Source organism: Nothobranchius furzeri, chromosome 3 (assembly GCF_043380555.1).
Source record: "Nothobranchius furzeri strain GRZ-AD chromosome 3, NfurGRZ-RIMD1, whole genome shotgun sequence".
NCBI classification, from domain to species: domain Eukaryota; kingdom Metazoa; phylum Chordata; class Actinopteri; order Cyprinodontiformes; family Nothobranchiidae; genus Nothobranchius; species Nothobranchius furzeri.
Window position 1 is genome coordinate 45,991,780 of NC_091743.1, and position 26,894 is coordinate 46,018,673.

Sequence of the window (26,894 nt, forward strand, 5' to 3'; positions counted from 1 at the left end):
GAAGCTACTTGATGGAGAGTCGTGGAGGTAGGTGATTCCATCTCTTCCTCCTGTGAAGGCTTGTAATTATGGTCGCTAAGCAATGCACACTGAGTTTTCTTTTTAGTTGGAGTTGAGTCTGTCTTTTCTCTTGAATTCCGTTTATTTTTTTAGTTGGTGACTCATTTTCTCCTTTGTTGGTGCATTCTGCTAGCTTACAACTCACTGAGTAGTTTTCCGTTGCAGTTCCTTATTTCTTTCGAAGTTTATCCAACTGCCACCGTCTTAAAAATGTGTCAGTTCTTTAATGTGTGTCTGAGGCGTTTTTTCGTGGTTTCGGGGTTTTAAAAAGTTTATAATGGTTGGAGTCTAAACGCTCTAGAATGTTACCCCCTCGCCGCCATCTTCCCGCCGCTTCTCGGTACCTCGGCTAATCAGTACCGCCTCATCAGTCCGGCCGCCATCTTGGACTGGCCCTCGGAGCCCTCGCAGCCCAGTGATGAAGAGCTGGTCCAGGGCGGGCTCCCACTGGAGAGGCGACAAGATGGCGGAGTGAGCAGTTGGTTTATAGCAGGATCCAAAGGGAAAACAGTATTTTTCCAAGTCCAAACGCTGTTTAAAGGTAAGAAAACCAAGCCATAACGTATTAGAAGCGACTTTCATCCGTTTTTTGACAAACTGAGGAACTTTTTTGAAGAGCTAATTATGGTGAGAGAGAGTTAAAGATGGAACAACGTAGCGAAGCTAGCATCATCGATCATGATTATGGCATGGCTGTGATGGATGATATGAGTGAAAACGAACCCCAAAATTTAGAGCAAGCTGATGATAATCTTTTTTTTTTTTTTTTTTTTTTAATTGAACTTTTTCATTTACAAACAACATGGCATAAATTCCTTTGTTTTACATTACCCGGGATCAGGTGCAAAAAAGGATAACAAAAGAGATTTTGCGTAGAGAGCAAGAATATTTGTGAAGGAAACAATCAAACAAAAGATAAATAAATAAATTAAACAAACAAAAAAAGAGACAGAGCTAGGGCTTTGTTTTCAAATCATACTTTTCAAAAAGATTAAGGAGTTTCATTGCATGTTTACTTTTCATAAATTTAAGGGCTTTGGAGAAAGAAAGACACTCGTTATGAAATGCATAGAATCTAGGTTTCACCTTTCCATATCTACATTTGTGAATATAAAATTTAGCAACAATGATTATGTTATTTACCAGAAAGTCCCACTCAGTATTATCTAATATGGCTCCATAAATGACATCGTTCTCCGACAAGGGTTCAATACGCATCTTTGTGTATAGCCAGTCATGTATATCAGTCCAGAGAGCTTCAGAGTAGATGCATTGAAAAAATAAATGAACAGAGGTTTCTATATCATCACAAAATACACACTTATTTGTTTCAAAACCACATCTCTGTCGTAAGAATTCCCCAGATGGGTATACGTCATTTAAAACTCTATAATGGATTTCTTTGGCTTTTGGAGTTATAGGAAATTTGAGGTATTTAGAGCGTAATGAGTATATAATATCTATGGAGAAAATTTGTTTAATGGAATTTCTGAAAGGCAGTGAAGGGTGTGAAATATCATCAAGCATTTTTCTAATTGTTTTATTAGGAGTTTTAACGCTCTTGAAGTCGAAGTTCCCAGCTACTAGATGAGGAAGAGCAGGGGAGACTGAATGAGAGTTCGAAACAATTTCTTGAATTAGATTTAATGTAGGAATAGGGATGGCTCTTATTATGGAATCGAATGAATTCTGATCAACTGTGATATTATATTTATGACAGAAATTTTCATGGGTCATCACACGCCCATCATTATCAGTTAAATGAATTAGGGACCAAATGCCTTTGTCCATCCAGTTCTTCTTATATAATGATTTGTTTTTAATTGTAATATATCTATTGTTCCAAATTGGCGTGTTGTGTGGAGTGAAATTATGGTTGTATAAAAGTTTCCAATATAAAAGGACTTGTTGGTGGAACTGGGATAATTTAATCGGAAGTTTCTTAATATTGAAATCGCATTTTAACAAAAGGTCAATGCCTCCAAACCTTTTGAAGATTTCCCTGGGTATATGATACCAGAAGCTTTTATTGTTAAAGAAGGATTTTAACCAGTTAATTTTCAGTGTTCCATCCATGATCTCAAAGTCTATAGCTTGTAGTCCACCATCTTTATATTCTTTGGTCATTTCTGCTCTCTTAATGTAATGCATTTTTTTCCTCCATATATAATCAAAGTTGATTTGGTTGATCTTTTTAATGGCTCTATTAGGAATGGTCAGTGAATATGCGGGGTAGATACATCTAGATATGCTCTCCATTTTAGTAAGAAAGACACGCCCAAGTAAACTGATGTCTCTCAACAACCAGGAGTTTAGTTTAGTTTGACACTCTGCTATTGTTTTCCATATATTCAAGTTTTCCCTTTCAGTTGGGTCTTTGGATATATGTATTCCTAAGTATTTTACCGTTGACCTAATAGGAATGTTATATGCTTCTGTTAAATCACTTTGATGAATTGGCATTAACTCACATTTTTTTAAGTTAAGACTAAGTCCGGAGGCCTGGGAGAACACCTTAAGAACTTCTATTATCTTAGGAGTCTCTGTAAGATGTTTCATAAAAATAGTTGTGTCGTCTGCAAGTTGGCTAATGATTACAGGTAATCCCATAACATTTAAGGGAGCAATATCTGAATTTTTAATAAAGATAGAAAGCATTTCTGTAGCAATTATAAAGAGAAAGGGAGAGATAGGACACCCTTGTTTAACCCCTCTTTTAATATCAAATCGTGGTGACGTTCCATTTGGTAATGAAATAGAGCTAGTTGCATTATCATACAGAGATTCAATGGTAGCACAGAATTTGTTTCTAAAGCCTAACTGTTTTAAACATTGAAAGATAAAGGGGTGTTCAATAGAATCAAAGGCTTTATAAAAATCAAGAAATAAAATAAAACCGTCATCATCAATTAAGTGACTATAGTCTAGGAGATCCATCACCAAACGAATGTTATTGTGAATAGATCTACCTTTCATAAAGCCAGATTGGGAATCACTTATAATTGAGTTTAATTTGCTTTTTAATCTATTGGCATAGGCTAAGGTTACAATTTTATAATCAGTATTCAATAATGTTATGGGTCTAAGGTTATCTATAATTTTAGAGTCTTTACCGGGTTTTGGTATCAGAGTAATTAGGCCTTGTTTCATAGTGGGAGGAAAATATAAAGTATCAGTTGCTTCATTTAACATAAGAATAAATGGATTTTTTAACAGATCCCAAAAGTGTCGATAGAAATTAGACGTTAGGCCGTCACAACCGGGGGATTTATTTATGGCTAAGTTTTTAACTGCGTTGTCTAGTTCAAGCATAGTAATATCAGCATCGCATAACTCTGCAAAATCATCATCTATACTCGGGATAAATTTCTTAATGTGATCGAAGAAAAAGTTTGAATCAGTCTCAGAGAAGGCCGCTGAGTATAATTTGCTGTAGAAAGAGGTCAATTCTTTTGTAATTAAAGTTGGATCTGTACATATTTTATTTTGAATTAATAATGTTTTAATTGAATTTCTTTCTTGCCTTCTTCTTTCTAGTTGACAAAAATAAGCTGTGCTTTTTTCACCATCTTCAATCCATTTAGCTCTGGATCTTATGTAGGCTCCTTCTGCTTTTTTTAGATACATCTCATCAAGCTTACCTTGTAGAGTTAATAATTTTTGTTTGTCACTTTCATTTGGTGATGCCTTATTACAATACGTATTAATTTCTTTAATTAGATTAAGTTCTGCTAGTTTATTGTTTTTGTGAAATGATTTCCCAAAATGGATGGAGAATTCTCGAAATTTGAATTTTAGAAACTCCCACTTTGACACATAAGACCCTATAGTGTTATCAGCCATCACTTCAGTGATTAGAGATTTAATACCATCACAGTATTCATGAGAAGTTAGTAATGCAGAATTGAATTTCCAGTAGCCTTTATTTCTGAGTCCACCGCCAGGAGGCGCAAATTTCAACTTTATAACTGAGTGATCAGACAGAGGAGCTGCTGACATGCAGCAGTCTGAGACATGAGATGTAACTGAAGCAGAAATTAACCAGAAGTCAATCCTAGATTTTAGGTTATTATTTGGTTTGAACCAGGAGTATTGTTTAAATTTAGGATTTGCCAGGCGCCAGGGATCTACTAAGCTGTGATTGCCACAGAAATTAGATAAGGTGGAATTATGAGAACTATGTTGACACCTAGAAGGGTATCTATCCAAATGCTCATCATAAACCATGTTAAAATCACCTCCAACAATAATACTTGCACTTGGGTAGGTTAGTTTTAGATTAGTGATATTGTTAGAAAGTTCTGTAAGCAAGAGTTTATTTTGATTTGGGTTGTTAAAACCATAAATATTAGCCACAATACAATACTGGTCATCACTATTTAAAACACAGATTAGCCAGTGACCATTGCTGCTAGATTTAGAAGCTACTAATTTCCAAGGAGAATTACAAAATAGAATGGCCACTCCTGCTGATTTGGTGGAGCCATGGTCAAAAAGAATTTTATCCCCCCATTGATTAATCCAGAATTTTTCGTCCTCCTGTTGTGAGTGTGTTTCTTGTAATAAAATAATGTTAGCTTTCTCTCCCTTACAAAACAAAAAAATAGATTTTCTCTTATTAATGTTTCTTAAGCCCCTAGCATTCAAAGAGATGCAAAACAGATTAACATTCATTATTAAACTAACTAAACTAACTAGCAACTGCTAGAGAACAATAACTTCAACCGACTTTTGGAAAAGTCTGCAAAAAAAAAAGGACATAAGGCTCAAAAAGGCACAAAAGGATATGTTAATGTCCCTTCAATATTTTGAATTATTGGACCATCCGGACCGTATTTAAGTCTTCCTGTTCTTCAGACCGTGATTTTGTGACCATCGATGTAACCGTCTCCTCCTCTGTAGTACGCTCGTTTTCCAGCTGCCCGTGCTTGTTGAATTTTAGGCCACAGCGCCATTCGAGCCTCCCTGTCAGCTTTGCAGAGGTCTTCAATGAATCCGATCCCCAGTTCTTTGCAAATGGAGGAATCCTTGGTCATCTTCCACAGCGCGTCACGGTGTAATCTTTGTGTGAACTGGACGAGGACATGCCTGGTTCTTTTCTCCTCTCTTTTCCCCAGCCGATGAGCAGAATCCACGATATGGTTGATGTTCGGAGCCCATTCAGGTGAGATTTTTTTCAGCAAGTTTGCTATCATATCTCGCGTGTCTTCTCCTTCACGTTCCTTTAATCCTTTGACTCTGAGTTTCCATCGGCGTTTGTACCTCTCTAACTCCAGGACACTTTCCATTAGCATGGTGTTATCTTTTTTATTGACTGATACCTCTCGCTCCATGGTTTGTAGCCACGTTTTACAGTCTTTGATCTCCGCTGCATTGAACTCCACTGCTTTAGCCATGCTAGCTAGCATATTGGAGTTGTGACTAATTTGCGTGCCGAGGCCCTCCACTTTATCTGTGAGCTTTTTTATCGCTTCAAGGATGGCCTTCGTACCTTCATCTGTAGTCTGGTCCTTCATTTTGGAGGTTGTTTTGTTCTTTGCCGGAGAGAAAGGGTCTTTCCTTTTGAGGCTCTCAGCCGAAGTTTCCATCTTTGCTGCGTAGTTGTGGTGGGTAGCGGCCGTGTCACGTTTTGAAGACGGTTCCATGGCTTAACTCTTTCTTAAAAGTGAATTTCACAATGATATAAAGCTTGAAATATCTGGTGAATATAGCTGGATGGTCAGGTTGTTGAATAACTGGGACAAATAGATTGCGTTCAGAATTTGTGATGCACCCGCTCCGCCATTTTGCCGGAAAAGCTGATGATAATCTTGAGGACAGTCAAACTGATATGAACAGTCCGCAACCCAAAAAGCTGAGGAATAGAAGTGTGAAGGCAAGAGAGGAGAGTACAAACAGTCTTGTGCAAATGATGGAGATTCTGATAAAAAAAAAATGTGTCGGGCTGGACGGGAAGTTGGAGAACATTGAAGGGAGAATGAACAATGTTCAAGAAGCTCTAAAAAAGTTGGAGGCTCTAGAAAGCAAACTACAAAACATTGAAAAAAGCACAGAAGACACGAAGAAAGAAACGAATGTAAACAAAGAAAACATCACTAAAGTACAAAAACAAGTTGAGTTTCTGGGTGTCGAAAATAAAGCTCTGAAAGAGAAGGTACTGGAAGCTGAGAGGTACAAGAGGAGATGGAACCTCGGGCTTTTTGGGTTAGCTGAAAAAGAGGAAGAGAAAATCAGAGAGGATATCAGCATACTCACAAGGGTGGTCCCCATGTCTGTTGACGAGCTCTGCAGGAATGTGGACACCGTTTGGGAAAAAAAGATGCAAGGAATACTAGGCCAAGACCCATTATCATTCAGTTTGTGTCACGTACGATGAAGGAAGAAGTGTGGAAGATGTCGAAAGAGGCCAGAGTATGCAAGGAGAAGAGGATCATCTTTAAAATGGACTTCTCCAAAGAGGATCGGAGGCGAGGGAGAAGCTGTGGCCCCAGGTGGAGGAAGCCAGACGACGTGGAAAGAAGGCCTTCTTAAAGGAAGGATACGCCATCATCGATGGGAGGAAGGTCTATATATGTTAGAAATATGATACATTTCAATATTCAGGAAAGGACCAATACACTTTTTTTTTTTTTATATACTGTTCCTCTGTTAATATGGGCTGCTATTTTGAGAATGAGATCTCACTAGACCAAACAGCCCAATGTTTTTTTTATCTTCTGATTGTTAAAGGAGGAGGTTTTGGATGAGATATAATATAGTTGGACAATATTGCTCATTCCTGCTGTTTGGATAAATCCAGAGCAGATATACTAGGTAACATTCTGGCCATTTGTTTTGTTTGTTATGTCAGTTTTGTTTACTTCTTTGAATGTTAGAGGGTTGAAAAACACCATAAAGTGCAAGGCACTTTTTTATTTTGTAAAGAGCTTAAGGCCAACTTAATTTTGTTACAGGAAACACATTCAGGCATAGAGGAGGAAACATTTTGGAAACAACAGTGGGGGGATAATATTTTATATAGCCATGGTACCAGCTATTTGGCAGGGGTTATGATACTATTTAACAAATTTACAGGGAAAGTAATTAATCATAGAGGAGACAAAGACGGCCACTGGTTAATAGCAGCTATAGAAATTTATGATCAGAAATGTTTTATACTTTCTATTTATGGATATAATAACAAAACTAAAAACAGAGAGATGTTAGAAAACTTGGGCAGAATGATAACAGATTGGCAAAATGTTCATATGACAGATAAGGTGGTTGTGGGAGATTTTAGTATCGCACCAAACTCTTGGTTAGTTAAGTTACCACCTAGAGGTCAGCAACCTGAAAACAATGATATCTTACAAGATTTCTGTTCTATCACTAATACTTTTGACTATTGGAGATTAAATAATCCTACAAAATCAGAATACACATGGATCAGTGCTTCTAATGGAAACCAACGGTCAAGAATAGATTATTGGCTAATCTCTCACTCTATAGGTAACATTATAAAGAAATGTGAGATTATTACTTCTCCGCTTACTGATCACTGTTTAATAAGCTTAACTTTAATAATAATAAAACAAACATGCTCTTCAGACAGTTTATGGAAACTAAATAATAGCCTTTTATCAAATGAAGGGTTTTGCAAACAAATAAAAGCCCTTTGTCTAAAAGTAAAAAGGATGAATATGTCAAATAAAGGAAAATGGGAATGGTTTAAATTTGAAACAAAAAGGTTAGCAATTGAAATGGGGAAAATTATGACAAAAGAGAGAAAATTAAAGCAGAAAGAACTGCTAAAAAGAATCAGCCTACTCTGTGATAAAATTAATAACACAGAGGATGAACTAACAGAGCTAAACTTGCTCCAAAAACAGCTTGACGAAATTTATATAGAAAAAGCGAATGGAGCCTTTGTAAGATCCAGGGCTAAGTGGATTGAAGAAGGCGAAAAGAACTCAACATATTTTTATGGATTAGAAAAGTCTAGACAATCCAAAAAGAAAATATGCAAATTAAAAAATGACACTGTAATAGTAGACCAAAATCAAATAAAGGAGGAAGTTCAACGTTTTTACTCAGACCTATATAGTTCTAATTTCTGTGAGGAGGAATGTAAATCCTTCTTCACTCAGATAAAGAACAATATTAAATCTACTGGAGAGGAAGACAGAAAAAATCTGGAGGATGATTTGAATATTAAAGAAATAGAAAATTCCATGAAAAAATGGGAAATCGCCCGGTATTGATGGATTGACCTCGGAATTTCTTAAATTTTTTTGGGAAGATGTTCAAGAATTGTTATTAAGTACATTTAATGAGTGTATAAATGAAGGATGTCTTACCCCAACAATGAAAACTGGAATAATAACCCTTTGATTGATGAAATAGTAGATGATAATCAGTCTGCATTTATAAAAGGAAGAAGCATACATAATAATGTGAGATTAGTACTGGATATGCTGGATTATAGGTCTATTTTGGAAACGGACAGCCTCGTTTTATCTATAGACTTATTTCAAAGCTTTTGATTCTATAGAACATAATTTTTTATTTTCCACCCTAGAATATTTCGGTTTTGGAAAAAGAATTTGTTCAGAGATAAAAATGTTCTATACTGATATTAACAGTTATGTTTCCTTAAACCCAGGATTAACAAAAAGAATAAATATAACTTGTGGAATAAGACAAGGATGTCCAATCAGCCCCAAACTGTTTATCTTATGTACACAACTATTAGCATATCTAGTAATAAATCATCCAAATTTTCAGGGTATACATTTTTTTGATTATGAATTTCGTTTAAGTCAGTTTGCAGATGACACTGTTTTTTTTCTAAAGGATAAATCTATGGTTAACAAAGCATTACAAATTATTTCAATTTTTTCCAAAGCATCAGGTCTTCGTCTGAACACAAAAAATTGTGAGTTTCTTTCACTGTATGAATGCACAGATAATGAGATAATGTCAATTCCTGTTAAAAAAGATATTAAATATCTAGGAGTTAAGATAGTTGCAGACGAAAAACAAAGAGAAGAAATCAATATGAAAGAAAAAACTGATCAAATACAAAAAACTCTGAACCAATGGCTTAGCAGAGATCTTTCTATTTTTGGGCGAAATTTATTGTCCAAGTCTGGGGGTATTTCCCAATTGATCTATCCATGTCAATCTCTTCATATCGCTCCAAAAACAGTGAAAAATATTAACGCTATTATATACAAATTTATATGGAGAAATAAAACCCACTATATAAAAAGATCCCAGTTAGTCAAAGAACATAAAAATGGAGGTATGAAATCTGGATTTTGAAGCAATGCTGGGAACATTTAAAACAAAGTGGCTGAAAGAATTTCTAATAAAGACAGATACAATTTGGTTTCATATTCCAAAAAATGTCTTCAAGAAGTTTGGGGGGCTAAACTTTCTTTTGAAATCACTAAATTGCCTTTTAAATTATCTGAATTTCACAAACAAGTATTGCATTATTGGAAGATGGTATTTACCCATAATTTTACTCCTCATTGTGCCACCTTGTGGAATAATCGAGTAATTGTTGCAAACAAAGTCTTTGTTTAAACAACAGTGGTTTGATCAAGGAATTATCTTTGTACACGATATTATGGATAAAGATGGTGAAATACTACAGTTACAGAATTTTGAATACAAATTTAATAACATTCAATGTCCTCTTCAGGAATATAAGAAAGTATGTAAGGCTCTACCAGTGACTTTGATACAAATGGTAAAAAACACAATTCTCTTCTCTAATGTTCAATACCACTTCCTAATTTATTAATAGGAGAATTGAACATCGCAGCAAGAAAATGTGAAAATAAATTTTTAAATGGAGCCTTTAAAAAATATACCCCTAACCCTAACCCACAGACGAGGAACTCCTGGAGGCCATGCAGGAATCTCCAGAGCTCCTTGCTGCAGTCCTCCCTCCCCCACCTCCTGCTGCCAGCTCTAAGGTGAGGCATCAGACATTAATTCAATTCAAAGAAACTTCATTAATCCCAGAGGGAACTTAGTTTCAGTACACAATTATGAGAGCAGACATATATGGGCATAGACACATGACAAGAGTTGGTGACTGCAACCCGAGTCGCCTTTCTTACTCTGCTGCTTTGTTTTCTCTCTCTCTAGATGCTGCCTGAGTCCTGGCAGGCAGCTCTGACTGCAGAACAGCAGGAGTGGATCGGCCGGGTGCTGTTCACCAGGGACCGTGCTGGGAGGCCGCATCTCATCACGGAGCTCAGTCCCTGGTGGTACCCTCCCCAGCCCCGGGCGGTCTACAATCAGCCTCCCGCCTCTCCCGACCCCTTCTTTGCATGTCGGCTCTTCCTGTGGATGCCTCACAGGATGTGGCACCTGCAGCTGACGTGCCCCCAGCCTTTGTGCAGCGGCATCCTGATAAAGGCTGGGCTCTACAGGACCATCCGGAGGGTCCTGGACATCGACGGCTGGTATCTCATGGCCACTGAGTACCTGGAGTGCCGTCGATGTAAGAAGAAGGTCGGAGGGTGGTCACAGGGCATCTTAAGGCAGCTGCCCCCCACCTACAGCTGCCAGTTCCCAGCTGTCCTCACGTACAAGTATGAGAAGAGTGAAACTGTGTGCTCATGCGGGTGTGTCCAGCAGAGTATAATGTGGTAATGTTTGTTTTGTTCACGCAGGCTGTCCTGTGACCAGAGGGTGGTTGCTACGCTGAGATCTCGCACTCTGGGCAACAGTGCCACTCAGCTGTGCAACACCCTGCGGGAGCAGCATTCCGACGCCTGGATGCGGAGAGCGATTCAGTACCTCGGCGTCTGCGAGCAGTTCCTGGCCTTGGGTACCACGAGGGGGGAGATCGCACCACCTCCCCAGATGCCCCCTGTGCCCTCACCCGTCTGGCTGCTGACCGTTTACGGTTACGACGTGCTGACGCGGCTGGACGAGTACAAGGCCAGGATCACGTCCACCTTCGGATCCATCCTAAAGATGGATTCCACAAAGAAGGTCGGTCACCGCGTTGTGTTTACTTGCTGCTTGTGAACAACAGTTCTGCTGGTCTTTACGCAGGAAGTTCTCTGTGTGCAGGTGACGAAGAAGCTCGCAGGTGCCGCCTGGGCTACCAACGTGGGCAACGAGCACGGCCAGGTCCTCATGAGCGTCCTCACTTGCTGCGAGGGCTCCGAGGGCCTGTCCAAGATGGCGGCCGGACTGATGAGGCGGTACCGATTAGCCGAGGTACCTGCCCCCCAGCTCATCTACGTGGACCGCGACTGCTGCAGACAGGACGGCGTGTCCAAGACGGCCGCCTTATTTCCGGTATAAACTTGCATCGTTGCTGACTGACTTATTTAGTTGTTTATTTAATTTTTCATAGCAATGATTCGTTACTTTGTTGTGAATTACTTTAATGGATCACCAGGTCACCTGAATTTCTACCCAATGTCTTTCTGAAAATTTTAAAACAATCAGACACCCAAATAAATTTCTGTAAAAGACAATTTATAGAGCAGTGAATGTTTTTGGGGTTCTGATCTTGACTGTGGTGCAGGTAGGGCTGCAGCTATCGAATATTTTTGTAATCGAGTACTCTATCGAATCTTTTTTTCGATTAATCGAGTACTCTAATAAATTACCCTTTTGTGTTTGTAAACCTTTATATCATATATTGATGAGCCAAGATGGCGCCGAGTATGGCTGCCTCGTCGCGAGCTCCACCAAGTTCCAACATTACACGCTCCATACTGTACATTAATGCCACTGTTTTGCACATACCAACCTCTGTACATTTTATATCTCTTATCTTATTGTTTACTTTATTCATTTGTATACTTAGATTAGCCATTTTTATATTTTACTTGTTTTTACATTACTGTATTTTTGCACAACTCTATTGCTGTGAAGCTCGCACACAAGAATTTCACTCGCATGTACTGTACCAGTGTACCTGCACATGTGACGTGACAATAAAAGTGATTTGATTTGATATCAAATAGCATGTTATAATTATGAAAAACCTCTTAAAATGAGCAAGCAATTGCCAGTTATTCAAGTTTTATTCAAAATTAGTTTGCATAACTTCAGCACTTCAACTTTACTTCACAGTAAACAAATGCGTGTGCAAAAAATAAGTAAACCTGAGCCGATTTTCCCCTCGTGCGAGAATCTGCTAGCCTGCAAGCCAGACAAACACTAGGAGGATAACTCTGCGAGCGGCTGCGGCCCAAACAGAACCAGAACCGCTCACGTGGCAAACAGCTCGCCGGCTGTTTCCCTATTAACACACGTCCGTTTTAATTTCCACACTTTTTTTCTCACACTAACAAGGATTGCCAAAAGCATGTTTGCTGTGGTTTTGTCAAATTATACTGATCACAAAACATGTATTTACTTTCTTTCGTTTTCCTCCGCCACTCATAAATACCCGTGTCCTCCTGCAGAAACCCCGAGGGACAACAGACATCAATAACACAATAAAAAGTCTGACGTGTTGTGTAAAAACTGCTATTTTTAGCACATTTTAAGCCCGACGTGTTGCTACCAGATGTACGGTGTGAGCTGAAACTGACTGCTACAAATGAAAAAGTCGCACAGTGTCCGCAGAATATATAAAAAAACAGGCTAAAAAGCATTATCTTGTAGAGGCTCCGAGTCCGCTTGCAGAAGTGACATTTACAGGTGCTGCAGCACGGAGGATGTGGTGTTGTGCTAGGCTAAATCCATTTTACAGTATTTATACTGGACTACGTTTTTCGCCTAACGACGTGAAAAATGGTTCCACAACTTTGACATTTTCTGTCTTTTTCGCACTCCACCGGGGTCCACGTTGTCCGCCATGGCTTAAGAGAAAGTTAAGTTACATTCGCCACTCGCGCGTGCATTCAGTCCAGTGGGCATGTGCGTCACTTATTTCGGTCCGGGTGAAACATGACCCCGGGCGATTGCAAAGCCATGAATTAATTAAATATGAATTAAACGAATCCTCGAGGCAGAGAATTTGACTCGAGGATTTTTTGTACTCGAATTATTCGAGGTACTCGAGGAATCGTTTCAGCTCTAGGTGCAGGTAAAACATGGTGTGCAACACTCCAATGACTAACCTCTCTGTCGCAGGAGTGGGAACGGCTCATTGTTCGGCTGGACATCTGGCATCTGATGCGCCGCTTCGCATCAGGTGTCACCACGGAGAGCCACGAGCTGTATCCCACCTTCATGAGGCAGCTGTCTTACTGCATCTTCGAGGTGGACGCCGAAGATGCTCGCCGTCTCGTGGGAGCCAAGCGGTCCGAGCTGGAGGGGACGCACGGGATGGTCAACCTGACGGACGCTGATGTGATCCAGCGGATCAGCAAGGAGGAATGGAGGCTCCACTGCCGCAGGAGGACGCGTGGAGCAGAGGAGTCGACGCTCCTCATCCAAAACCTCCTTGACACCTTCAGAGGGCCCGCAGGACACAACACGCTGAACATCCCGTTGCTAAACGCTCTCCGCATCCAGGACATCTGGGACACGCAGAGGCGCCACCTCAGCTGCATCCAGGACCCCCCTGGCATGCAGCTGTACACCCAGACGGGCAGTCTGCAAAAAGGAGGGGTCAGGCTGCCCATCTATCGCTGCGCGAGGGGCTCCACTGCCCTGGAGTCCTTCCATCTCCACCTGAACCGCTTCATCCCAGGTGAGAAACCAGAATCTGTCAAGAAATCTGTTTTATTTCTGTAAACTGTTCATTTTCAGGTGTCAGTAAAAGCTTAAGCTGATTTTATAATCTAATCACGCAGGAACGTCGGCCAGTGCCAAGTACTTCCAGGCGTTCCTGATTGATGGACTGGTCAGGTGGAACGAGGACCGCGCAGCGGCAGCTGAGGGACACGAGGCGCCTCTGCTGTCCTACAGTGGCCACCTCAGGCACGCCCTTAACCAGAAGAGCCAAAGGGTGCTTGGTCATCAGATGGTTAAGGACTTCACCAAGCCTGCTGCTTACACAGGTAGAGGAACAGAGAAACACGTTTTATTTACTCGTGATTTTTAATGACACTGTGCACCAATACTTTGCTAAGAAGGAGCTTTGAACCGTTTACATTTCCACAAAATCTCAGGTGAGCTCATCGGAGTGGACTACCTGTTCCAGCAGACAGGCCGCGTGCTTGAGGACATCAGCATGGACCCTGATGCTCCGGACGAGGCTGCTGCCGTCACCGACCTGGACGAGGGCACACAGGAGGACGTGGGCGACTACGTCGCCGCCTTCGTCCTTGACGACCCGTCCACCAGCACTTCAGGAGCAGCCCGGTCAGGGGATCCAGCTGTCGCACCCGGGTCTGAGCCAGCACATCCTGCCGCCCCTGCGCATCACGCCCCTCCCGAGGTCCCTGGAAGCCAGACTCCTGAAGAGAAACACTCCTCTGATTCAGAGGTCTTTGATCCCCCCTCTGCTAATCATTTCACAGCTGACCCACCTAATTTTGTTTTTTCACGTATTCAGAGATATTTCAGAAATTTGACTTCTTTTTCCCATTTTCTTTGTTTCTCAGGAGGAGATCCAGGGTCCTGACGGCCAGACAGGATACCAGCATGTCCTGAAGCTGGCTCAGGCCCTGGTGGAGCTCAGGAGTCTCCAGGGACTGTCTGACAGCAGGGTAGACAGACTCATCGTGCTTTGGCAACGCCTCCCAGATCGTGACAAACGACGGATCGTCTACCCTAGCAGATGCCGGGAGAGGCTAGACGCCAGCCGTGTGGTGGAGGCCATGTGCAGCCAGCTCTGCCGTCTTCACCCTGCGGCCAGTCGCGTGGACGGGGTCAGCAGGTCACGCTGGTTCCTAATCCGCGACGACTACATGGCCGTCAGACAGGTGGTGCTGTATTGCCCGAGGCTGATGGCTCAGACCCAGCTTCATCTCTATGAGCTGAACCAGAAGACCATCTCTCAATGGTGAGAACTGGTAGATCTTTGCTCGTGTTTCAGACTTCATGTTAAAGCTTGCAGCCTCAACTCAGCTCATCCTCTTGTCCTTCCAGGTTCAGCTATAGACAGAAGAGGTGGGAGAAAGGTGTGCTGGAGCAGGGGACTGGTGCCGTTTCTGCTCCAACTTTCTCCCACCAGCCCATCCCTTCTGCCAAAGGGCTGTCCTCCATACAGGTGGGAAGAGGACAGCCCTTTAATTACAACATCCCTGAGGAGCAACAACCTGGTCCCTCCTCCAGGGGACTGCCGCCGCCACCGCTACCTCCACCTGCTCCTCATCCCGGTCCCTCTACCAGCTGCAACCTCCCTCCTCCTTCTGCTCAGAGCCTGCACGTCATTCATCTATTCCTGGGATCCACTCCGCTGACTCCTCCTGTTCTGACTGTACCAAGGACGACAGCATTTAGGAGGAGGAAGGCAGCGGAGGCTGCTGCTGCTGCTGGCGTGCAGGCTCCCCCATCAAAGACAGCCCGCCAGCAGTTCACCTGCAGCAAATGTGGTCAGCCCAAGCGGCTGGACACTGGACACACCCGCATTGCAGGTGTGTCCTACTGCGCAACTGTTGGCGGGAAGTCTGTAGAGGAGTGGAAGAAGGAGATGAAGACCAAGACTGGAGGAGGGCCAGAAAAACAGTGACTTTTGGGGACATTTGCTCATTTTGGAACTTGTAAATATTGTAAATAATTTTTAGATCATCTTCAATGTTTTTTTTATTGTTTTTTTCAATATTAAAATGATACACTTTAAATGTCAGACTATTTTTACGACCTTGGACACATAAATTTATTACATGTTTTTATAACATAATATATTTGAACACAGATACATTTATTACATGTTTTTTATAAAATAACAAATATATTTGAACACAGATACATTTATTACATGTTTTTATAACATAACAAATGTATTTGAACACAGATGTCATGGCTGGGTGGCAATTTCTTGACCCACGACATGCAGAATCACCACACGGGGAGCAGGAATGTCAGTAAAAAGGTTTTTATTACTAAATAAGGAGAAAAGTAAGAGATGGGAACCGACGAGATGCAGGACTGGCAGCAGGAATCCAGGATGAGATTCTAAGGAGGGAGACAGAGTGAATATAAGGCGGAAAACAAATGGGAACTTATCTGGAGACTGGTCTTACTGTTACTTGGTAGTGGTAATTGTACGGGAAGGATTGTCTGGTCCGGGTGAGCTGAGGAGATCCAAAGGTCAGGTATTGATTGTCCAGAGGTGGAGGAGCAGGAATGGATGTTGATTGGTGAGCGGCTGAGAGCGGGCGGCCAGGGGATGAAGCAGTGCGTCAGGTAGACTGAGATCTGGGCTTGTTCTGGAGCTGATGATGAATTGAGAGGAACCTGGGGAAGAGCAGGAGAGGGCATTAAGGGGTTTTACAGGCGACAGGTTAACAAGACCACGGACCATGACAACAGATACATTTATTACATGTTTTTTTATAACATAACAAATATATTTAAACACAGATACATTTATTACATGTTTTTTATAACATGACAAATCTATTTGAACACAGATACATTTTTTTTTTCATATATGTTCTATAATTTTACATGTGTATTATCACAAATATATTTCACAGCTCAGTGGTTCATCCCAATTTTAACTACATTTAAATTGGTAATTATACAAAAACATTTATATAATTAGTATTATTAGCATGTAGTATATATGAATAAGTATTATTAAGCATATTATCGCTTTATCTTTATTTCCACTTTGTATTCGCACCGAGCGGGAGTCGAACCCACGCACTTGGACTCCGGGAGTGAGCGCGAGAAACTACGAGAAAAGACGAGAAAAAGCAAGCTGCGGGAGTGAGCGCGAGAAACTACGAGAAAAGACGAGAAAAAGCAAGCTGCAAGGAGCGAGAAGGACCGAGAACAACAAGCAACATGCTCCGCTTGCGCGGATGGTGCTTGTTCTTCTCGGTCCTTCTCGCTCCTTGCAGCTTGCTTTTTCTCGTCTTTTCTCGTAGTTTCTCGCGCTCACTCCCGCAGCTTGCTTTTTCTCGTCTTTTCTCGTAGTTTCTCGCGCTCACTCCCGGAGTCCAAGTGCGTGGGTTCGACTCCCGTTCGGTGCGAATACAAAGTGGAAATAAAGATAAAGCGATAATATGCCTAATAATACTTATTCATATATACTACATGCTAATAATACTAATTATATAAATGTTTTTGTATAATTACCAATTTAAATGTAGTTAAAATTGGGATGAACCACTGAGCTGTGAAATATATTTGTGATAATACACATGTAAAATTATAGAACATATATGAAAAAAATGTATCTGTGTTCAAATAGATTTTTCATGTTATAAAAAAACATGTAATAAATGTATCTGTTGTCATGGTCCGTGGTCTTGTTAACCTGTCGCCTGTAAAACCCCTTAATGCCCTCTCCTGCTCTCCCCCAGGTTCCTCTCAATTCATCATCAGCTCCAGAACAAGCCCAGATCTCAGTCTACCTGACACACTGCTTCATCCCCTGGCCGCCCGCTCTCAGCCGCTCACCAATCAACATCCATTCCTGCTCCTCCACCTCTGGACAATCAATACCTGACCTTTGGATCTCCTCAGCTCACCCGGACCAGACAATCCTTCCCGTACAATTACCACTACCAAGTAACAGTAAGACCAGTCTCCAGATAAGTTCCCATTTGTTTTCCGCCTTATATTCACTCTGTCTCCCTCCTTAGAATCTCATCCTGGATTCCTGCTGCCAGTCCTGCATCTCGTCGGTTCCCGTCTCTTACTTTTCTCCTTATTTAGTAATAAAAACCTTTTTACTGACATTCCTGCTCCCCGTGTGGTGATTCTGCATGTCGTGGGTCAAGAAATTGCCACCCAGCCATGACATCTGTGTTCAAATATATTTGTTATGTTATAAAAAACATGTAATAAATGTATCTGTGTTCAAATATATTTGTTATGTTATAAAAACATGTAATACATTTATCTGTGTTCAAATATATTTGTTATGTTATAAAAAACATGTAATAAATGTATCTGTGTTCAAATATATTATGTTATAAAAACATGTAATAAATTTATGTGTCCAAGGTCGTAAAAATAGTCTGACATTTAAAGTGTGTATCATTTTAATATTGAAAAAAACAATAAAAAAAACATTGAAGATGATCTAAAAATTATTTACAATATTTACAAGTTCCAAAATGAGCAAATGTCCCCAAAAGTCACTGTTTTTCCGGCCCTCCTCCAGTCTTGGTCTTCATCTCCTTCTTCCACTCCTCCACAGACTTCCCGCCAACAGTTGCGCAGTAGGACACACCTGCAATGCGGGTGTGTCCAGTGTCCAGCCGCTTGGGCTGACCACATTTGCTGCAGGTGAACTGCTGGCGGGCTGTCTTTGATGGGGGAGCCTGCACGCCAGCAGCAGCAGCAGCCTCCGCTGCCTTCCTCCTCCTAAATGCTGTCGTCCTAGGTACAGTCAGAACAGGAGGAGACAGCGGAGTGGATCCCATGAATAGATGAATGACGTGCAGGCTCTGAGCAGAAGGAGGAGGGAGGTTGCAGCTGGTAGAGGGACCGGGATGAGGAGCAGGTGGAGGTAGCGGTGACGGCGGCAGTCCCCTGGAGGAGGGACCAGGTTGTTGCTCCTCAGGGATGTTGTAATTAAAGGGCTGTCCTCTTCCCACCTGTACGGAGGACAGCCCTTTGGCAGAAGGGATGGGCTGGTGGGAGAAAGTGGGAGCAGAAACGGCACCAGTCCCCTGCTCCAGCACACCTTTCTCCCACCTCTTCTGTCTATAGCTGAACCTGGAAGGACAAGAGGATGAGCTGAGTTGAGGCTGCAAGCTTTAACCTGAAGTCTGAAACACGAGCAAAGATCTACCAGTTCTCACCATTGAGAGATGGTCTTTTGGTTCAGCTCATAGAGCTGAAGCTGGGTCTGAGCCATCAGCCTCGGGCAATTCAGCACCACCTGTCTGACGGCCATGTAGTCGTTGCAGATTAGGAACCAGCGTGACCTGCTGACCCCGTTCACGCGACTGGCCGCAGGGTACAGATGGCAGAGCTGGCTGCACATGGCCTCCACCACACGGCTGGCGTCTGGCCAATTTGCAGCGCCCGAGGGTTCTCCTCCAAGGCAGCTGGAAGATAAAGACGGGGAAGTCGTTTTAACGGACAGAACACGTCGACGGCAACAGTGAGATTCAGGAAAAAAGTTCGTACCGCTGGAGACTCACTACCCCTGGACAGGAGGTGTCCTTCCCCTTCGCTGCCTTGAACCGCCCCTTTGGTTGCCTCTCCCGGTATCTGCTAGGGTAGACGATCCGTTGTTTGTCTCGCTCTGGCAGGCGTTGCCAAAGCGCGATGAGTCTGTCTACCCTGCTGTCAGACAGTCCCTGGAGACTCCTGAGCTCCACCAGGGCCTGAGCCAGCTTCAGGACATGCTGGTATCCTGGCTGGCCGTCAGGACCCTGGATCTCCTCCTGAGAAACAAAGAAAATGGGAAAAAGAAGTTAAATTTCTGAAATATCTTTGAATACGAGAAAAAAAAAATTAGGTTAGTCGGCTGTGAAATGATTAGCAGAGGGGATCAAAGACCTCTGAATCAGAGGAGTGGTTTCCTTCAGGAGCCTGGCTTCCAGGGACCTCGGGAGGGGCGGCAGGATGTGCTGGCTCAGACCCGGGTGCGACAGCTGGATCCCCTGACCGGGCTGCTCCTGAGGTGCTGGTGGACGGGACGTCAAGGACGAAGGCAGCGACAAAGTCACCCACGTCCTCCTGGATGCCCTCGTCCACCTCGTCCAGGCCGGTGACGGCAGCAGCCTCGTCCGGAGCGTCAGGGTCCATGCTGACGTCCTCAAGCACGCGGCCTGTCTGCTGGAACAGGTACTCCACTCCGATGAGCTCACCTGAGAGTTTGTGGAAATGTAAACGGTTCAAAGCCCCTTCTTAGCAAAGCATTGGTGCACAGTGTCATTAAACATCACGAGTAAATAAAAGGTGTTTCTCTGTTCCTCTACCTGTGTAAGCAGCAGGCTTGGTGAAGTCCTTAACCATCTGAAGACCAAACACCTTTTGGCTCTTCTGGTTAAGGGCGTGCCTGAGGTGGCCACTGTAGGACAGCAGAGGCGCCTTGTGTCGCTCAGCTGCCGCTGCGCGGTCCTCGTTCCACCTGACCAGTCCATCAATCAGGAACGCCTGGAAGTACTTGGCACTGGCCGACGTTCCTGCGTGATTAGATGAGAAAATCAGCTCAAGCTTTTACTGACACCTGAAAATGAACAGTTTACAGAAATAAAACAGATTTCTTGACAGACTCTGGTTTCTCACCTGGGATGAAGCGGTTCAGGTGGAGATGGAAGGACTCCAGGGAAGTGGAGCCCCTCGCGCAGCGATAGACGGGCAGTGTGACCCCTCCTTTCTGCAGACTGCCCGTCTGGGTGTACAGCTGCACGCCAGGGGGGTCCTGGATGCAGCTGAGGTGGCGCCTCTGCGTGTCCCAGATGTCCTGGATGCGGAGAGCGTTTAGCAACGGGATGTTCAGAGTGTTGTGTCCTGCGGGCCCTCTGAAGGTGTCCAGGAGGTTTTGGATGAGGAGCGTCGACTCCTCGGCTCCACGCGTCCTCCTGCGGCAGTGGAGCCTCCACTCCTCCTTGCTGATCCGCTGGATCACATCAGCGTCCGTCAGGTTGACCATCCCGTGCGTCCCCTCCAGCTCGGACCGCTTTGCTCCCACGAGACGGCGAGCATCTTCGGCGTCCACCTCGAAGATGCAGTAAGACAGCTGCCTCATGAAGGTGGGATACAGCTCGTGGCTCTCTGTGGTGACACCTGATGCGAAGCGGCGCATCAGATGCCAGATGTCCAGCCGAACAATGAGCCGTTCCCACTCCTGCGACAGAGAGGTTAGTCATTGGAGTGTTGCACACCATGTTTTACCTGCACCACAGTCAAGATCAGAACCCCGAAAACATTCACTGCTCTATAAATTGTCTTTTACAGAAATTTATTTGGGTGTCTGATTGTTTTAAATTTTTCAGAAAGACATTGGGTAGAAATTCAGGTGACCTGGTGATCCATGAAAGTAATTCACAACAAAATAACGAATCACTGCTATGAAAAATTAAATAAACAACTAAATAAGTCAGTCAGCAACGATGCAAGTTTATACCGGAAATAAGGCAGCCGTCTTGGACACGCCGTCCTGTTTGCAGCAGTCGCGGTCCACGTAGATGAGCTGGGGGGCAGGTACCTCGGCCAATCGGTACCGCCTCATCAGTCCGGCCGCCATCTTGGACAGGCCCTCGGAGCCCTCGCAGCAAGTGAGGACGCTCATGAGGACCTGGCCGTGCTCGTTGCCCACGTTGGTAGACCAGGCGGCCGTGCCAGAGGCGGCACCTGCGAGCTTCTTCGTCACCTGCACACAGAGAACTTCCTGCGTAAAGACCAGCAGAACTGTTGTTCACAAGCAGCAAGTAAACACAACGCGGTGACCGACCTTCTTTGTGGAATCCATCTTTAGGATGGATCCGAAGGTGGACGTGATCCTGGCCTTGTACTCGTCCAGCCGCGTCAGCACGTCGTAACCGTAAACGGTCAGCAGCCAGACGGGTGAGGGCACAGGGGGCATCTGGGGAGGTAGTGCGATCTGCCCTCTCGTGGTACCCAAGGCCAGGAACTGCTCGCAGACGCCGATGTACTGAATCGCTCTCCGCATCCAGGCGTCGGAATGCTGCTCCCGCAGGGTGTTGCACAGCTGAGTGGCACTGTTGCCCAGAGTGCGCGATCTCAGCATAGCAACCACCCTCTGGTCACAGGACAGCCTGCGTGAACAAAACAAACATTACCACATTATACTCTGCTGGACACACCCGCATGAGCACACAGTTTCACTTCTCTCATACTTGTACGTGAGTACAGCTGGAAACTGGCAGCTGTAGGTGGGGGGCAGCTGCCTTACGATGCCCTGTGACCACCCTCCGACCTTCTTCTTACATCGACGGCACTCCAGGTACTCAGTGGCCATGAGATACCAGCCGTCGATGTCCAGGACCCTCCGGATGGTCCTGTAGAGCCCAGCCTTTATCAGGATGCCGCTGCACAAAGGCTGGGGGCATGTCAGCTGCAGGTGCCACATCCTGTGAGGCATCCACAGGAAGAGCCGACATGCAAAGAAGGGGTCGGGAGAGGCGGGAGGCTGAGTGTAGACCGCCCGGGGCTGGGGAGGGTACCACCAGGGACTGAGCTCCGTGATGAGACGCGGCCTCCCAGCACGGTCCCTGGTGAACAGCACCCGGCCGATCCACTCCTGCTGTTCGGCAGTCAGAGCTGCCTGCCAGGACTCAGGCAGCAACTAGAGAGAGAGAGAGAAAACAAAGCAGCAGAGTGAGAAAGGCGACTCGGGTTGCAGTCACCAACTCTTGTCATGTGTCTATGCCCATATATGTCTGCTCTCAGAATTGTGTACTGAAACTAATTTCCCTCTGGAATTAATGAAGTTTCTTTTAATTGAATTAATGTCTGATGCCTCACCTTAGAGCTGGCAGCAGGAGGTGGGGGAGGGAGGACTGCAGCAGGGAGCGCTGGAGTTTCTTGTGCGGCCTCCAGGAGTTCCTCGTCTGTGGGTTCCTCCCGTCCCGCAGACGGGTTTTTTGCAGCCACAGGAGGCGGCGGAGAAGGAGAAGGAGGAGGGAGCGGGAGAGGTGCCTGTACTCCAGAAGCTGAAGCACAAGGGCCACGAGTTAGTGACTAGAAACAATTCAGTTGAACTGTGAGCTGCACAGACACCACAAGTCAAAGCAGGAAGCAGCTAGAGAGACGAGGATCTGACGATTAATGAGCACCAGGTGTCTGACTGTTACCAACAAAACATGAAAAGAGCACATTTCTGTCACTTACGTTGCCCTTGGTCAACTACCGCCTGGACCAGCTCTTCATCACTGGGCTCCCCAGATGCTGTGGGTGGACGAGCTGGTCTTGAGGAGGCTGGAAATCAAATCATCAAACATCAGGCTTCTGCTCCAGAAAGCGTGAGTGTGAAACACTCAATGTGCTGACCTTGAGTACAAGAATACAAACGAGATCATTAAACAGACTTACATGGAAATGCAGGCTTAGGGGCCACCATCTTTTTTAGTTTTGCCTGCATTTCCACCGCAGACAGAGAACGCCGCCCAGACACAAAGGCTGCAAATCTGAAAGGTGACAAAGTGTTTGTTTAACAGAATGTTATTTTAAGGTGTTGTAAACCATCAGAGATCAAATAGACAGAAAACATACTGAGAAGCAGCCTTCGGCCTCTGGTAAGAAGGACAGACAGACACTCTGCTGCTGCTGGAGGCGGAGGCAGCCACTGGGGTGGAGGTGGTGCTGGTGGCAGCGGCAGATGCAGCAGTAGCGCCCTCCCTCTGTCTGTCCCTCTTCTTCACGTAGCGGACGGCGTTCTCCATCTGCGAGCCTGGAGCTGGCGTCATCCTCCTTAGGTAGTTGACAAACCTGTACAGGTGAAACACAGAAGTTCATTCAGACTAACTTGTAAGTTGTTGTTGTGTTTTGACTCTATTGGTGGGAGACCATGGCTGTCTAGAAAGGAACTTACAAACAAAGTGGATTATTACTGTTATTATAAATAATACCATCATCATCATTATTAATAAAAGTAACCACCGGATCGTTTTGGGGTCCTTGGAGTCGTACAGGCTCTGCAGGCTCTCAAACTTGAAGTCCCCAAAGCCAACAAGGGCCTGTCCCTCCTGACCAGGCTGGAGGGACTTCACCCGCGCCTCCTCAAACGCCTGCCGGAACCGCACCGCCTCAGCAAACTCCGGGTACGCTAAGGAGTAACGGGTGAAGGCGTCCTGTGTGTTCACAAAGTGAAGGTTAGAATGATCAAACTCTGTTATGCACAGAGGAGGGGACCTGAGAGATCCCACCTTGTTGGCCATCAGAGGGGACTGAGAGCCTGTCCTCTCTCGCTCCTTCTGGTGAGAAGCCACCAGCATCACGGCATAGCCCACGTCATTCTGCAGGAGCCAGTGGAAAGTCTTGCCCTGGTAGGTCCCAAACTGGACCTTCCACCGGCTCAGCACGAGGGTGGCGTTGTTGACATCACCACCCTCGCTGGTGACGTGGGCCCTTGCATCTGCCTCCACCTCCTCTGGCTGCTTGGCCCTGTACCCCTGCCTCTGGGGTCCCACGGCCTTTGCCTCATCTGAGGCCCTGAGGATCAGGGTCCCATTGTGAGCCTTTTTAAAATTTGGATGTTCCATCTAAATAAAGGAGGAAACGACTGGATGAGAAGCTGCAGAAATACCAGGTTTACAGTTCATACCAAACCTTAGCAACTGCTGATCAGTAACAGATTATCTTATTTTTCATTAATGTTATTATTAGTTTACATGACGTGCTGTCCTGTCTTATGTGAAATAAACAACATGAGAAACAAACACTCACATTTTCTACTAGCCAAAAGCTAATTAGCAAACCCAGTTATTGGCTGGATTTTCTATAAGTGAAGATAAAACTAATCAGAGCACAAACATGCACGATCGTGATGATGAACAACATGGTTGAATAAATACTTACATGTGGTTTTTAATGCAACCAGGATGGTGTTCATTTAAAAAATTACGTAAATACAAGCATATATTGGTTAGCAGTAGCTAATGCAGCAGCACGCTAGCTAGCTAAAACAATGTTAACATTTCACAACATTAAGGTAAAAACAAAGTCCTGTACCATCTTAATCCCGCTAAACGAGCTGTAATGCTTTAAATTTTTGTAAGTTTACAAATAAAAAGTATAAAAGATAGTTACTTCTTACCTCTCAGATCTCTCAGAGCAATGTGGAGCAATGGCGGATCGCTCGGGCATGGAACAAAACCGGCCACCGGTTGATACAGCCATTTGATTGGTTAACCCAATGGAAACTCGGAACAAGCCATTTGATTGGTTAACCCAATGGAAAAATGGAACAAATGGACTGAGAAGAACTGCCTCCCCTAGGCGCAAGGATGACACGCAAATTCGTGAAGCGTTCCTCATTTTTTTTAAATAACATAACTAACCCTAATATGACACTGTTATGAAGCAGTTAGGGGCGTGTCCCCCTGCTCAGTTCCAACATTTGACCAATCAAATGACTGGGTTGTTTCAATTTTGAGAAGCACAGGTTTTCAGCATCCAATCAGAGAGCTGGATTGTTTCAACTCTGAAATAGATCCTCTTTCACTCTGAGCTGGCGTTCCTCCACTACTGAAGTGACTGAGACGTACAATTGTTACTTTAAAAAAACAATCAGACTTTTAACATGTTAAAAAAACAGTTTGTTGTCCTACGAGCGATGTTTAAGATATGGTAATATTTTCTTCTGAACTAAGGAGGAGGAGAGTAGTGTGAAATGATCTTTCACCACGTCCCCAGTTGGCACAAAGTTCTCTGTTTTCTGTATTATGTGTGTAAAAGCATGTTTTTAAACTGGTATTTCCCTGTTTATGTTCTTTGTTTAATGTTATATTATACTGATCTGCTCGTTGGGAAACTTATTCCACAATTGTACATTTGATGCCTGTACAGTACTCTCCCCATTCCTTTTCACTCTGCAGACTTCCAGAACAAGTCGGAGACCTGTCATCTGCAGAAAGACTCAGACGATTCTGCAGTCGTCGGGTTTATGAGAGATGGTCAAGAGTACAGAGAGCTGGTGGACCACTTTGTGGCGTGGTGTGGGGACACTCACATAATCTTGAATGTGAACAAACCAAATTGGATGATTTAGAAAGAAACGGGAATAGCTCAACATGCATTATTGGGGAGTAGGGGGAGGTGGTGGAAGATTACAAATACCTCGGTGTTCATCTGGACAACAGACTGGACTGGAGACACAAGCATGAAGCCATCTCCAAGAAGGGACAGAGTAGACTGTATATCTTGAATAATATTTTAGATCCTTCAAGGTCTGCAGCAAGAGGCTGCAGATCTTTTACAGGTCTGTTGAGATCTCTTGGGCCACCAGCTGTTGGGGCAGCAGCATCAGAGCCAGCAGGGACCTAAAAAGGCTCAACAACCTGGCAAAAAGGCTGGTTCTGTTCTGGAGACGACTGAGAACCACTGGAGATGATGGTGCAAAGAAGGATTTTTCATAAAATCAATAACATTATAGACAACACTGAGCATCCTCTTCATGCAACAAGCATCTTCTTCAGAGCTGCTGTAACACAGGAGATCCATCCTGCCCACAGCCTTCGGCATCTTTAACCACTCAGATTTCCAACTGAGCTCATTATTATTACTAGTATTTATTTTAATGACTGCTTTGAATAATTAGTTAAGACAAATCTTAACTTCCTTCTGGGGTTAATAAAGTAATTTTGGACTTTAGACAGAGAAACTTAGTTCTGTGGAGTCGATGAAGAAACCCAATAATGAACCGGTGACACTGCTGAACTCAAACATAATTGTGAAGCTCTCTAACGTGTAATAAATGTGGCTTGTAAAAAATCCGCTCCACCACCTGCTGCTCAGCAGCAGAGTTTCTCCTCACATGTGTGACGAGGTTTTCGCCCCACGTTTGCTGGCTGTTTATCTGTGAACCACACCTGGTTTGTTGTTGGGATTTTTGTCCAGTCACACTATTTCTAACCTTCGTCCTCAGTGGTTTATTAATTTCCTCACCCAAGCTCCTGTTTTCCTGTAAACTCCTCCAAAGATGTGCTATCTACACCTGAAAAGGACGGGAGAATGGATGCGTTGAAGAGCTGAGGGAACAAGCTGTTTTCTTCAGTAAATAAATGATCCGACAAGAATACCAACAATCTAAATGTGTTAACAACAACCTGCTGTACACATGGACATGTAAAGAAAGGAACTTCACAATAAAAGCTCAC

At 44.0% G+C, this 26,894-nt stretch overlaps 2 protein-coding genes and 1 long non-coding RNA gene across 5 annotated transcripts; 2 read left to right on the forward strand and 1 right to left on the reverse strand.

The window, feature by feature from the left end:
* Positions 1 to 329: 329 nt before the first annotated feature.
* On the forward strand, positions 330 to 15,873 carry LOC129165747 (uncharacterized). Its single transcript, XM_070549213.1, has 10 exons — positions 330 to 601; positions 9,940 to 10,025; positions 10,201 to 10,649; positions 10,731 to 11,055; positions 11,137 to 11,367; positions 13,162 to 13,723; positions 13,827 to 14,033; positions 14,145 to 14,461; positions 14,580 to 14,980; positions 15,067 to 15,873. The coding sequence occupies exons 2-10, from the start codon at positions 9,960 to 9,962 to the stop codon at positions 15,647 to 15,649; spliced, it is 3,141 nt and encodes a 1,046-aa protein (XP_070405314.1). The 5' UTR covers positions 330 to 601; positions 9,940 to 9,959; the 3' UTR covers positions 15,650 to 15,873.
* A 921-nt stretch (positions 15,874 to 16,794) lies between these two features.
* Positions 16,795 to 17,831, forward strand: LOC129165980 (uncharacterized). Of its 2 annotated transcripts, none has more exons than XR_011520099.1 (3): positions 16,795 to 17,115; positions 17,454 to 17,667; positions 17,736 to 17,831. It is a non-coding gene; the product is annotated as an uncharacterized lncRNA (long non-coding RNA). The 2 variants fall into 2 exon arrangements; XR_011520100.1 differs by having other exon boundaries at positions 16,795 to 17,091.
* Positions 17,832 to 18,119: 288 nt separating this feature from the next.
* Positions 18,120 to 25,055, reverse strand: LOC129156126 (uncharacterized). 2 transcript variants are annotated; one of them, XM_070549211.1, is made up of 15 exons: positions 23,943 to 25,055; positions 23,677 to 23,867; positions 23,290 to 23,505; positions 23,110 to 23,204; positions 22,909 to 22,995; positions 22,543 to 22,730; positions 21,915 to 22,363; positions 21,509 to 21,833; positions 21,182 to 21,427; positions 20,341 to 20,902; positions 20,031 to 20,237; positions 19,609 to 19,919; positions 19,234 to 19,493; positions 18,903 to 19,151; positions 18,120 to 18,816 (listed from the first exon to the last, which is right to left on the reverse strand). In XM_070549211.1, exons 1-15 carry the CDS (start codon positions 24,276 to 24,278, stop codon positions 18,234 to 18,236), a joined length of 4,305 nt encoding a protein of 1,434 aa, XP_070405312.1. In that variant the 5' UTR covers positions 24,279 to 25,055; the 3' UTR covers positions 18,120 to 18,233. The 2 variants fall into 2 exon arrangements, with proteins under 2 accessions (XP_070405312.1, XP_070405311.1); XM_070549210.1 differs by having other exon boundaries at positions 23,677 to 25,055.
* Between the last annotated feature and the right edge of the window lie 1,839 nt (positions 25,056 to 26,894).

What these genes read in the sequence shown, in the direction of transcription:
- LOC129165747 (XM_070549213.1), top strand. Translation starts at nt 9,960, where the DNA reads ATGCAGGAATCTCCAGAGCTCCTTGCTGCAGTCCTCCCTCCCCCACCT. An exon ending in AGACGGCCGCCTTATTTCCG is followed by an intron (nt 11,368 to 13,161) that starts GTATAAACTTGC and finishes TCTCTGTCGCAG; the next exon opens with GAGTGGGAACGGCTCATTGT. An exon ending in AACACTCCTCTGATTCAGAG is followed by an intron (nt 14,462 to 14,579) that starts GTCTTTGATCCC and finishes TTTGTTTCTCAG; the next exon opens with GAGGAGATCCAGGGTCCTGA.
- LOC129156126 (XM_070549210.1), bottom strand. Translation starts at nt 24,278, where the DNA reads ATGGAACATCCAAATTTTAAAAAGGCTCACAATGGGACCCTGATCCTC. An exon ending in CCCTAAGCCTGCATTTCCAT is followed by an intron (nt 22,996 to 23,109) that starts GTAAGTCTGTTT and finishes TTTGATTTCCAG; the next exon opens with CCTCCTCAAGACCAGCTCGT. An exon ending in AGACGGCTGCCTTATTTCCG is followed by an intron (nt 20,903 to 21,181) that starts GTATAAACTTGC and finishes TCTCTGTCGCAG; the next exon opens with GAGTGGGAACGGCTCATTGT.